The 12,955-nt window shown below is 37.1% G+C and overlaps 1 protein-coding gene across 9 annotated transcripts in view; it reads right to left on the bottom strand.

Annotated features, from left to right (window-relative positions):
- The window catches only part of KRAS (KRas proto-oncogene, GTPase), a 42,509-nt gene that overhangs the window by 17,584 nt on the left and 11,970 nt on the right, over nucleotides 1-12,955 (bottom strand). For all 9 annotated transcript variants that reach the window (XM_086401731.1, XM_086401732.1, XM_086401725.1 and 6 more), the window contains one exon: nucleotides 682-860. In XM_086401731.1, coding sequence (XP_086257857.1) covers nucleotides 682-860 — 179 coding nt within the window. The remainder of the gene's footprint in view (nucleotides 1-681; nucleotides 861-12,955) is intronic.

Below are 12,955 nucleotides of genomic sequence, written 5' to 3'. Positions count from 1 at the left end.
TTTTAAAATTATAATCTTAAAAACACATTCTGTGTATGTTGTTAAATATATATAGAGAGAATTAATGTTTTTATAAAAACATGAATTACAACATTAACATATTTTTAACCTTCCATTCTTAAAAAAGAACAGCAAGTGGAAAGATTTTATTTCTATGTGAACAATTATTTTAATAAAAGTAATCAATTTTATGCAAATTCGCCAAGATTCTTTAAAAACTGTATTAACACTTCTGTCTTTTAACTTCAGAGTTGTGTTTTTTCCTTAATTATCTAAAGCCAGTACTTATTTGATTCCAAGAAATGCCACACTAAATGGACTTATTTTTTAAGGCTATTCAAGTGGTGCCATCTCAATTATCTTTTCACATTTTTGTTCATGGTTTTCATTTTTATGATGGATCTAGCATAAAGCTTTGTTTCTCCAGTACAGAGTGGTTAAGAGCACAGGTTTTAGAGTCAAATAGACCTGCTTTTCAATTCCAGCATCGCCACTGTATGATCTGGAACAAGCTGCTCAACTGCTCAATCCCTAAGATTTCATTTGCAAAACAGGGATATTACCTACCTCACAAAAATTATTTTATATTAGATAATTTGTGCATGGCAGTTAGCAAAGACTCAATAAATGGAGATACAGTTACTCCTCAATGTCAATTTATTTTATTCAACTTAAACCCACCTATAATGGTGAATATCTTCAAATGATTTAGTATTATTTATGGCAAATACACAAAGAAAGCCCTCCCCAGTCCTCATGTACTGGTCCCTCATTGCACTGTACTCCTCTTGACCTGCTGTGTCGAGAATATCCAAGAGACAGGTTTCTCCATCAATTACTACTTGTTTCCTGTAGGAATCCTGAGAAGGGAGAAACACAGTCTGGGTTATCACGGTGCACCTTTTACTTCCAAAAAGGTGTTAGACACAACTCACAAACAAAAACCAATCCAATTCAAAACTGGGCAAATTGAATAGACAGGTTTCTAAAGAAAATACACAAATGGCCAATAAGTACATGAAAAGATGTTCAACCTCATTCAGGAAATGCAAATCAAAACGACAATGAGCTACCACTTCACTCCCATTAGAGTGGCTATGGAAAAAAAAAAAAAGGTAATATAATAAGTGCTAGTAAGGATGCCGAGAAACTCGATCCATCAATCCATTCCTAGGTATGTTAACAAAAGAACTGAAAGCAGAAACTCAAATACTTGTATGCCAATGGTCAAAGCATTACTTACAATAGCTAAAATGTAGAAACAACTCAAATGTTTGTTGGATAAAATGAATGGATAAATACAATGTGGTGTGATGGCATGACTGTACACACATACACATACACACTGAGTGGAATATTATTCAGCCATAAAAAATGAAATTCTGATATATGCTATATAACACGGATGAACCTTGAAAACATTACACTAAATGTTGTCTGATACAAAAAGACAAACATTCTATGATTCCATTTATACTGAGACACCTAGAAAAGATCAAGTCACAGAGACAAAAAGTAGGAAAGACGTTACCTGGGGCTGAGGAGAGGGGAATTGGAGAGTTATTATTTAATAGGCACAGAGTTTCAGTTTGGGATGAGGAAAAACTTCTGGAAATAGAGCTAATGGCTGTCCAATGTTGTGAATTTAACTTATTGTCACTCAACTGTACACTTAAAATTATGGCAATGATCAATTTTATGTGTATCTTACCACAGTTTTAAAAGTTTTTTTTAAAAAAAAAGATGTTACAAGAAGAGTCAACAATGCAAGTGCACAGATTGATAACAAAAAGACCCAAAATTCTCTGTAAAGAAAAATAATTATTACAAAATAGGATAGCTCTATCAACTCTTACTATTCTGGATGATTTAGATGGCAAGAAAAACCAAGAAACTTACAAATAATTGTCATGCATTTATTTTACCTATAGTCAAGGGAATTCATAAGAGAATGGTCAATGCTGAGAATTTTCATACGCTCCGTAGTCCATTTCTACAGTCCTGGGAACAGTATTTAACAGTCAGATAGATACTATGAAACTGCTAAAGAGAATAATTGTTCTGTCTGCAAATTCTGTGAGATCCCTAGTAAAAAAGAGACGGAGTGGAAAAGAAAAAAGAAAGAGTTGGATACCTTAGAGGCACTGCAACTCAAAGAGGGAGTAAAGAAAAGAGGGTGAGTAACATAAGACTCCTGAAATGAAATTTGACTTTCCTCTGACTTTTGATTAGTCTGTGTGTATCTACTCAGTCACTCAGTCGTGTCCAACTCTTTGTGACCCCATGGACTGTAGCCTGACAGATTCCCCTATCCATGGGATTTCCCAGGCAAGAATACTGGAGTGGGTTACCAGTCTCCTCCAGGGGATCTTCCCAACCCAGGGATCAAACCCGCATATCCTGCATTGGTAAGTGGATTCTTTACCACTGAGCCACCTGGGACCCTTTTGATTAATCCTCATGCCTAAAAGATTTCACACACTGTCTGCCAAAACAGACTTCAAAAAATAAGGGAAAGAGCTGGTGTAAGGTGAGGTCATGGAAGCAGAGGCAGGGCTAATAATGGGTATAAAGTATAAGCCTAAGGACACTGTTTCTTCTTGTTCCACCTTTAGTTCATGAATTACTTTACAAACCAATCTATTATTTAAAAAGTGGTCATTAAAAATTATGTTTTTGGTAAAATGTCTGAAAAAATGTTCACAGCATACAGAGTATTCTAAGATACACATGTGACATGTTCCCAGTATAGAGATACACATCTGTATAAACGTATCCATATATACATTAAAAAAACTCATGGTGGTATGTTTATTAATGTTAACAAAGGGTATGTCTCTGATGGAAAGAATTAATTTAATAAATAATTGATTACTTATCTTTTTTTGGTAACAGATATTATTTTTAATGTATTCCTTTGCCCCTTAATTTTAAAAAGTATGAAAGATTACCATATTAGACTATGATCTAGTGCTTATCTTTTAAAGTAAACTGTATTTTCCAAATGTCTATAATAAAAAGCTGTTGATCTCACTAGTCAGAAAAGAAGGATGAATATTTAGTTTTCTAAACAACAAGCTCTTGACCAAAGATTTGAACATTTGGTTGACATTTTATTTTAGCCTAAAAGACTTGGACACAACTTAGTGATTAAACAACAAAAGAAAACCAACAAATTCCCTTAATTAACCACTTGAAAGAACTTGTGTATATTATAAATTATTTAATAAAAACCAGTGTTTTCAAGGTATAATGAAAGAGCAGGAATTCAGAGCAAAGTACAGTGTATTCAAGTCAATCCATTCATTACCCAAGTGTGGCTACTGAGCATGTAAAACAGACCAAAGACTTTTCCTCACAGTCTTCACTTGCCAAAACTAGCGCAAGTTAACCTTATGGTTAATAGTTTCTTTAGTCTTTGAAATTTCCTATCAACAATGAATTACAGACTATAGTTTCTGGAGCCATACAGATCTATACCTAAGGTGTGGCTGGAGGATCACTCACATGTGATGACAGATACTGCCTCTAAAACAAACACCTCAGTAAATTCCCATTTACAAAATTTTCAAACACTCTGTGTTTCAAAAGGATGTAAAGTGGAATAGCAGCAGTTTCTGCATGTATTTCATAGCATGTTCCCAGGATGAACACTCCATCAAAGAGACTGGGAAACTGGGAAAGCAGTCTCTATTCATTCCTATTATCTTTTCCCTTCTAAGCCCTAAAGATACTGACAGCAAAGTTCTGATTCACATTCTGCTCTTGAAAAAAAATAATCTACAACCTGCCTATAAACAATGAGGTGGAATCTGCTGATTACAAAGAATAGGTTTAGGTTAAAAACGTAAACCCACTTTGGCCACCTCATGCAAAGAGCTGACTCACTGGAAAAGACTCTAACGCTGGGAGGGATCGGCGGCAGGAGGAAAACGGGACGACAGAGGATGAGATGGCTGGATGGCATCACCGACTTGATGGACGTGAGTTTGGGTGAACTCCGGGAGTTGGTGATGGACAGGGAGGCCTGGCGTGCTGTGGTCCATGGGGTTGCAAAGAGTCGGACACGACTGAGAGACTGAATTGAACTGAACTGAACAACGTAAACCAGTATTTCCCAAGTTAATTTTAACTAGAGTCATCCTTAGAAGTGTAACTAGTCACTGAGCTATATAAAAAGGCAATACAACTTGGTAAAAACTTAAGAACAAAAGTGTTACATGGTGAGATGTGATCTGAAAAGAACTGACAGGTTTTAAGACAAAGCAGACAGCAAGCACAACAAAAATGACACGTGAACACTAGAGCGTTTGTTCCAGCTTCAGAGCAGCCGTAAGGAAAAAAGGATATGGAGGTAAGCAAAAATGTATGTGTCCACGGAGACTCTTTCCCAAGATGAAAAGCCTCAATAAGCAAACGACAGCCCACAGGCCAAATCCTGCTCACTTGTTTTTGTGTGGCCTATGAGCCAAGAATAGTTTTTAGGTTTCTAAATGGTTGTTAAAAAAACAGATTATGTGACAAAGAACCAAATGATGCTTAACAGAAGTTTGCCAACCCCGCTCTAAGCTTATTAACGCCTTATCACAAATCTAAAGTACTCTTAACATATATTACTCCTTTTATTTGTAAAAAAAAGAAATCATCATTGAGAAAAAATACAGGTTATAAAGCATAACCAGTTTAAAACCACATAAATTCCACAATGAAACTAGTTAAAGATAAAGCAAGAAAAGGAATAAGACTTTACATTTTTAATTAGTGTTATTTCCAGAATAGTACTAATAATATAGAATAAACTTTTAGATCAGGTACATATGTTACTAACATCCTCTGGAAACTAGGATAAAAGAAAGCCACTTAAAAACTAACAACACAATAAAATGATAAATGAGGGAAAGTTATTCCATAATTTCCCCTTATTCCCAGCTAAAGTACTATTTTTTTAATTTAAAAAAGAAAAACTTTTCTAAATGAAATATACTATGCTGGCAAAAATTAAACACAGACTGAAGCCAAACATTTCTGGTGATACAGTTTACAGGTACAGCCCTTTGGGAAAGCAAGTATGGTACTTATCAAGAGCCACACAAATGTTCATAGCCTTTGACACAGTAATGCTACTTATGGTAAAGGATGCTAAGAAAATATGGTTTACTTTCAAAAAACTATAGTTAAGAAATATACTTAACATGTATATCCCAAAACATTTTACCACAGAGCACAAAATTACAGACTTTTAATACCCACAATCTTATGCCATTTATCTATTTTCAAAATATACTCCAAATCCAAGCACTCAGCACCATCACCCTAGCCCAATGTGCTTGTGTCTCAGGCAATCTCCTACAATTGCTTTCTAGTGGTCGTTGCTAGTCCTACAATATATATTCTAACAGCAGCTGGTGATCATATTACAATCTGCAACTATATACTTATGTGTAATTATTCAAGTTGATATCCCCTGCGTGGCTGTACACTCCAGGATGGTTCAGCTTGCATCTGTTTTACTCACTACTATGTACCCTGTGTGTCAGTCTTGAACACTGCAGGTATTAAGTAGTTGAACAAATGAATAAACCACTCCACTGTAAACATATGAGGCACTATAAAACAGTCTTATAAAAACAGCTATAAGAATCAACCTCCCTGACTTCAAACTATACTACAAAGCTACAGTCATCAAGACAGTATGGTCCTGGCACAAAAAAATAAATACGGAACAATGGAACAAGACAGAAAGTCCAAAGATAAACCCATGCATATATGGACACCTTTTCTTTGACGAAGGAGGCAAGAACATACAACGGAGAAAAGACAGTGTCTTCAATAAGTGGTGCAATAAGCTGTCCTGGAAAAACTGGACACCTACATGTAAAAGAAAGAAATTAAGAACACTCCCTAACACCATATAGAAAAATAAACTCAAAACAGATTAAATACTTAAATGTAAGGCCAAAAACTATAAGGCTCTTAGAGGAAAACATAGGCAGTACACTCTTTGACATAAATTGCAGGAAGATTCTCTTTAACACACATCCTAGATTAACAGAAATAAAAACAAAACAAAACAAAAAACAAATGGGACCCAGTAAAACTTAAAGTTTCTGCACAGCAAAGGAAACTATAAAAAAGATGAAGATAACCCTCAAAATGGGAGAAAATAATTGCAAACATAGTAACCAACAGAGGATTAATCTCCAAAATATATAAACAGCTCATACAGCTTAATGTCAAAAAAATGAACATAATCAAAACATGCGCAGAAGACCTAAACAGACATTTCTCCAAAGAAGACATACAGACAGCCAATAAACACAAAAAAAGATGCTCAACACTGCTCATTATTCAGTTCAGTGGCTCAGTCCCGTCCAACTCTTTGCAACCCATGGACTGCAGCATGCCAGGCTTTCATGTCTACCATCAACTCCCAGAGTTTACTCAAATTCATGTCCATTGAGTCCCTGATGCCATCCAACCATCTCTTCCTCTGTCGTCCCTTTCTCCTCCTGCCTTCAAGCTTTCCCAGCATCATGGTCTTTTCCAATGAGCTAGTTTTTCGCATCAGGTGACCAAAGTATTGGAGCTTCAGCATCGGTCCTTCCAATGAATATTCAGGACTGATTTCCTTTAGAATTGACTGGTTTGATCTCTTTGCTGTTCAAGGGACTCTCAACAGTCTTCTCCAATACCACAGTTCAAAAGCTCATTATCAGAGAAATGCAAATCAAAACTATAAACCTCACATCAGTCAGAATGGCCATCATCAAAAAATTTACAAACAATAATGCTGGTGAAGATGAGATAAGGGAATCCTCCTGCATAGCTGTTAGAAATGTAAACTGACATAGTCACTACGGAGAACAGTGCGGAAATTCCTTAAAAAACTAGGAATAAATCTAACCATATGACCCCGCAATCCCACTACTGGGCACATACCCTGAGAAAAGCATAATTCTAAAAGACATATGTATCCCAATGTTCACTGCAGCAATATTTACCATAGCCAGGACTTGGAAGCAACCTAGATATCCATCAACAGATGAATGCATAAAGATGTGGTACATATATACAATGGAATATTACTCAGCCATAAAAAGGAACGGATTTGAGTCAGTTGTAGCGAGGTGAATGAACCTAGAACCTCTTACACAGAGTGAAATAAATCAGAAAGAGAAAAACAAATATTACATATTAACGCATATATATATACATGGAATCTAGAAAAGTAGTACTGATGACTCTAACAGAGAACAGGCTTGTGGATACATGGACACAATCAGGAAAGGTGAGAGTGGGGCAAACTGCGAACGTAGCACTGACATACACACACTATCACGTATAAAACAGACAGCGGGAAGCTGCTATTTAATGCAGGGAGCTCAGCCTGATGCTTTGTGATGACCTACAGGAGAAGGGTGGGGGAGGGGAGGAGGCTCAAGAGGCAGGGGATATATATTAATATGCAATTATGACTGATTCACGTTGTTGTATGGCAGAAATCAACACAATAATGTAAAGCAATTTTCCACTAATTAAAAAATAATAATAAACAGAGTGTACCCATCTCATCACCACTCACTCAACAACAGGTCTTACATTTTTATTTTTCTCAGTCTGTTAGACCAAAACCCGATTGTTTTAATATCTCCTTCTTTGAGGACTAGTAATGTTACATCATTTTTCTTTTTCATATTTACTCCCATAACCTGTGTCCTTTGCCCTTTTGGGATTTTGGTCTTTTTTGTACTGACCCAAAGAAAGGCAATGCCAAAGAATGCTCAAACTACTGCACAATCTCACTCATCTCACATGCTAGTAAAGTAATGCTCAAAATTCTCCAAGCCAGGCTTCAGCAATACGTGAACCGTGAACTTCCAGATGTTCAAGCTCGTTGTAGAAAAGGCAGAGGAACCAGAGATCAAATTGCCAACATCTGGTGGATCACAGAAAAAGGAAGAGAGTTCCAGAAAAACATCGATTTCTGCTTTATTGACTATGCCAAAGCCTCTGACTGTGTGGATCACAATAAAATGTGGAAAATTCTGAAAGAGATGGGAATACCAGACCATCTGACCTGCCTCTTGAGAAACCTGTATGCAGTCAGGAAGCAACAGTTAGAACTGGACATGAAACAACACACTGATTTCAAACAGGAAAAGGAATATGTCAAGGCTGTATATTGTCACTCTGCTTATTTAACTTATATGCAGAGTACATCATGAGAAATGCTGGGCTGGAGAAAGCACAAGCTGGAATCAAGATTGCCGGGAGAAATATCAATAACCTCAGATATGCAGATGACACCACCCTTATGGCAGAAATGAAGAACTAAAGGGCCTCTTGATGAAAGTGAAGGAGGAGAGTGAAAAAGTTGGCTTAAAGCTCAACATTCAGAAAACTAAGATCATGGCATCTGGTCCCATCACTTCATGGGAAATAGATGGAGAAACAGTGTAAACAGTGTCAGACTTTAGTTTTTTGGACTCCAAAATCACTGCAGATGGTGACTGCACCCATGAAATTAAACAACGCTTACTCCTTGGAAGGAAAGTTACGACCAACCTAGACAGCATATTAAAAAGCAGAGGCATTTCTTTGCCAAAAAAGGTCCGTCTAGTCAAGGCTATGGTTTTTCCAGTAGTCATGCCTGTATGTGAAAGTCGGACTATAAAGAAAGCTGAGCGCAGAAGAATTGATGCCTTTGAACTGTGGTGTTGGAGAAGACTCTTGAGTCCCTTGGACTGCAGGGAGATCCAACCAGTCCATCCTAAAGGAGATCAGTCCTGAGTGTTCACTGCTGAAACTCCAATACTTTGGCCACCTGATGCAAAGAGCTGACTCATTTGGAAAGACACTGATGCTGGGAAAGATTGAGGGCAGGAGGAGAAGGGGATGACAGAGGATGAGATGGTTGGATGGCATCACCGACTCAATGGACGTTAAGTTTGGGTGAACTCCGGGAGTTGGTGATGGACGGGGAGGCCTGGCATGCTGTAGTTCATGGGGTCGCAAAGAGTCGGACATGACTGAGCGACTGAACTGAACCAACTAAAGTTTTTTAAAGTGTCTTCCAACTTATTAAAGTGTCTTCAAGTGTTGTTTTATGTGTAGAAACTGATCTGTAGACCCAACAGAGGAATTTGAAAGTTAAGAATAAATCTTTCAAGAATGAGATAAACTCACTTATCAGGACATCATTTTGTCATTTTTCTATTATAATTAACAGTAATCAAGGTATTCAATATGTTCATCTTCTAATACATTCAGCTGAGTTTTCCACTAAGGTAGTTATCCCTGTCATGAGAAAACATAGTACAGTAAACGGAAAATCTAAAGAAATTATAACTTTTACTCTCCGGGAGTTGGTGATGGACAGGGAGGCCTGGTGTGCTGCGATTCATGTGGTCGCAAAGAGTCAGACACGACTGAGCGACTGAACTGAACTGAAGAGTAATCATATTACTATTAATAGTAATTATGACAGCCAAGGCTTACTGAACCCTTATTTATATGTAGGATACTGTGATAAGCATATTACAAGCCTTATCCCATTTAATCTCCATCTTCATGCTGCTGATTCCATCAGATGCTCTTGTAAATATGAACAGGGCTGCTGGAAATGTCAGCTAATGTATTCTTTGAGGATTTACTTTTGAAATGTTTGTGAGATTTTCTTATTGTGCTATTGTATTTTTCACGTACAGCTCTATAACACCAACAGAAAAAATTGAGAAACTTTTACTCTTTCAATGCTCAAGTATTCTGTTACCCTTCTAAAAGATTCTATCATAGAATGATGTATGTGTAAGAACATACATGAACCCAACACCCAGGTCTCCCGGATTGCAGGTAGATTCTTTACCAGCTAAGCCACAAGGGAAGCCCAAGAAAGTGGGTAGCCTATCCCTTCTCCAGTGGATCTTCCTGACCCAGGAATCAAAGCGAGGTCTCCTGCATTGCAGGTAGATTTGTTACTGACTGAGCTATCAGGGAAGCATATTCCATACACTGGTTATAAATCATCAAAAGTGGTTGTACACAGCTAGTTCTCAAAGACAGCTAGAACATACAATAGCCTTGTATGTTAGAATTACAATATAGAAACAAAGAATTTGGGACATACAAACACAGGCGTATTTATTAGTTCATTCCCACCTGCTGCTGCTGCTGCTAAGTCACTTCAGTCGTGTCCGACTCTGTGCGACCCCATAGACGGCAGCCCACCAGGCTCCACTATCCCTGGAATTCTCCAGGCAAGAACACTGGAGTGGGTTGCCATTTCCTTCTCCAATGCATGAAAGTGAAAAGTGAAAATAAAGTCGCTCAGACCTACCTACTCCTTTCTCCCTTGCATCATAGGAACACTTACTAAAAATCCACTAGGTATCATATACTGTGCCAGGCATTAATAAAGTTTCTAACCTCAAAGAACTAGGTCTGGTGAAAGAGCTATGAATGTAAACATATGATTACAACTCAATGAAATAAATGCAAAACGCCTTATGTAGAACAAGATGGCAAATAAAAGAAGAGATCAACTTTGCTTATATGAATTAAGAAAGACAGGAGGACCACTCCAGGCAGAAAGGTGCACAGATAGCACAGAAACATGAAACAGCATGCTCAGTACATGGAACCAACAAGTCCTTCTAAGAGACTATAGGCAATTAGAAGTGAAACTGCACCATCAAGCAGAGGCCAGGTTATGGAGGGTCTAATAAGCCATTTTAAGAAGTTTTGAACTTCACTGTATACTAAGTCATGAAAAGGTTTTTAAGTAGGGGGAGGATCGAATTGACATGATTCACTATTATTATGGCTCACCGCATTATTATGACAAATTATAGAAAGAGCCCAAACTAGAGGCTGGAAGAGAGGTTTCAGAAGCTTTTACAAGAACCTGAAGTAAGGCAGCAACAGTAGTAAGACGGAGAAGATTAAACAGTTTTAATAAATACTTAACGGGTAAAACGGACAGAAAAACCCTCATATATCCCTACAGCAACTTTTACAGCACTGTCATTCAAAATAGCCCAAAAGAGGACACTATCCAAGTGCCTATCAACTGATGACTACATAAATAAATATTCATACAAGAGAATATTATTCAGCCATAAAGAGGAATGAAGTATCGAAACACAACATAGATGAACCCTGAAAAATTATCCTACATGAAGGAAACCAGACACAAAAGGCCACATATTGCATGATTTCAATTAAATATTTAGAATAGGCAAATCCACAAAGACAGAAAATGGATTAATAGTTGCCAGGGGCTGACTGGAGAAGGGTTTGGGTCATAACTGCTAATTGGTATAGACTTAAATAGGGTGATGGTGATAGTTGCGTAACTTTGTGAATATACTAAAAACCACTGAACTGTACATTTTAAGAGGGTGAATTTTATGTTATGTGAATTATATTTCCATTGTTTTAAATGGCACAGCTGACTGTTTAGAGATGAGAACTTAAGAGGAAGGGGAAAAGATGGGTTCAATCTGAGGCATGTTAAATTTCATATGTTTGTAGGTTGCTCTGGTGCTATGACCTGCAGGCAGCTTTGAAACACAGGTCTGATGCTCAGGGCCAAAGTCATCCAAACTAGAGATATACTCCTGAACCTTGCATATGTGGCAGCTGCACAACTCCACTTACTTGTGGTGTGCGTGCGTTCAGTTGCTTAGTCATGTCCGACTCTTTGTGACCCTTTGAACTGTAGCCCATGAGGCTCCTCTGTCCATGGGATTTCCCATGCAAGAATACTGGAGTAGGTTGCCATTTCCTTCTCCAGGGTTATCTTCCCGACCCAGGGATCAAACCCACATCTCCTGTGTCTTCTGCACTGCAGGAAATCTTCTTTACCCACTAAGCCATCAGGCAAGGCCACTTGTGGTGTGTGAGTATGTACAAACTACTTAATCTGTAGTGTACTCTAAGCTGCCATTCCTTTAGCTATAAAAGTGGGTAAATAATAATACATAGGACTTTGTATACAGGTTAAAGACCATGAAAACTCCTTTATAAAATGAAAAGTCCTATAAAAAGCTAACTGAACATCTACACCTGGACCACTTTTCCCAAAACCACTCACTGTATTTCAAAATAAATATAATGGAGCTAGATAAGATCCAGGGAAAAAGAGCTAAAACTCTGAGGTTTATGAAGGATTTCTGTACTGATTAGGGAGCAAGGGTGTTAAAAGAGCTTGTTCTCACAGCAGAATTCTGATTAAGACATTCATTAAAAGTAAGAATAAAGAAAACAAAGACTTCTTTCAAATGATGGATATTTGAAATTATAAAAACCCATCGACTCTTAGCTTAGGACTAGAGAATAAAATGGGTACTATGCCCAAGAGATAAAACTAGTTCAAAAATCTGAATAAACTCAAGGAAAATTTGAATGACAAAGTTTCGAAAATAAGCCTATATCTGTAACCTGTTGAAGTCATGTGGCATTCTCCCACAAATTATCACTCGATGTCAAAGTCAGATTGGATCCATCATGGATCCAATCTTAATAATTACAGATGCCAATATAATTTTCATATATTGAATTATGTACCTCTCAGCTATTCTTTAATTGGCCTAATACCAATTTCTTTGTATATTTTTATCTCTAATACATCTGTATTATTCAATTCCTCAAGGTTTTAAAGGGGGGAAGAAAATAAATATCAAGTAATCTAATAGTACCTAATACTCTAGTGACTCTTCTCCCTCAAAAATGAGGATGTATTTTTCCCTCTCAAACAGTATATATGCATTTTAAAAAAAAAAAATACTATGGAGAGTGTGGCATATGTCCTACCATATTTTATGTACATATTCCCATACAAAGGGCTATGATACAGCTTCTCTTACATAATGAACCATTTTTCAATGTCAGTACATACAGATCTACTTAATCCCTTCCAAAAACTGTGTAATATCATTTATATAAATATACCATA

This window comes from Bos grunniens, chromosome 5 (genome assembly GCF_055505025.1).
Source record: "Bos grunniens cultivar Pamir isolate PY7600 chromosome 5, Bosgru_T2T1.0, whole genome shotgun sequence".
Lineage (NCBI taxonomy): Eukaryota > Metazoa > Chordata > Mammalia > Artiodactyla > Bovidae > Bos > Bos grunniens.
The sequence above is the reverse complement of the archived record's forward strand: the minus strand, read 5'-3'. Positions and strand labels throughout refer to the sequence as shown.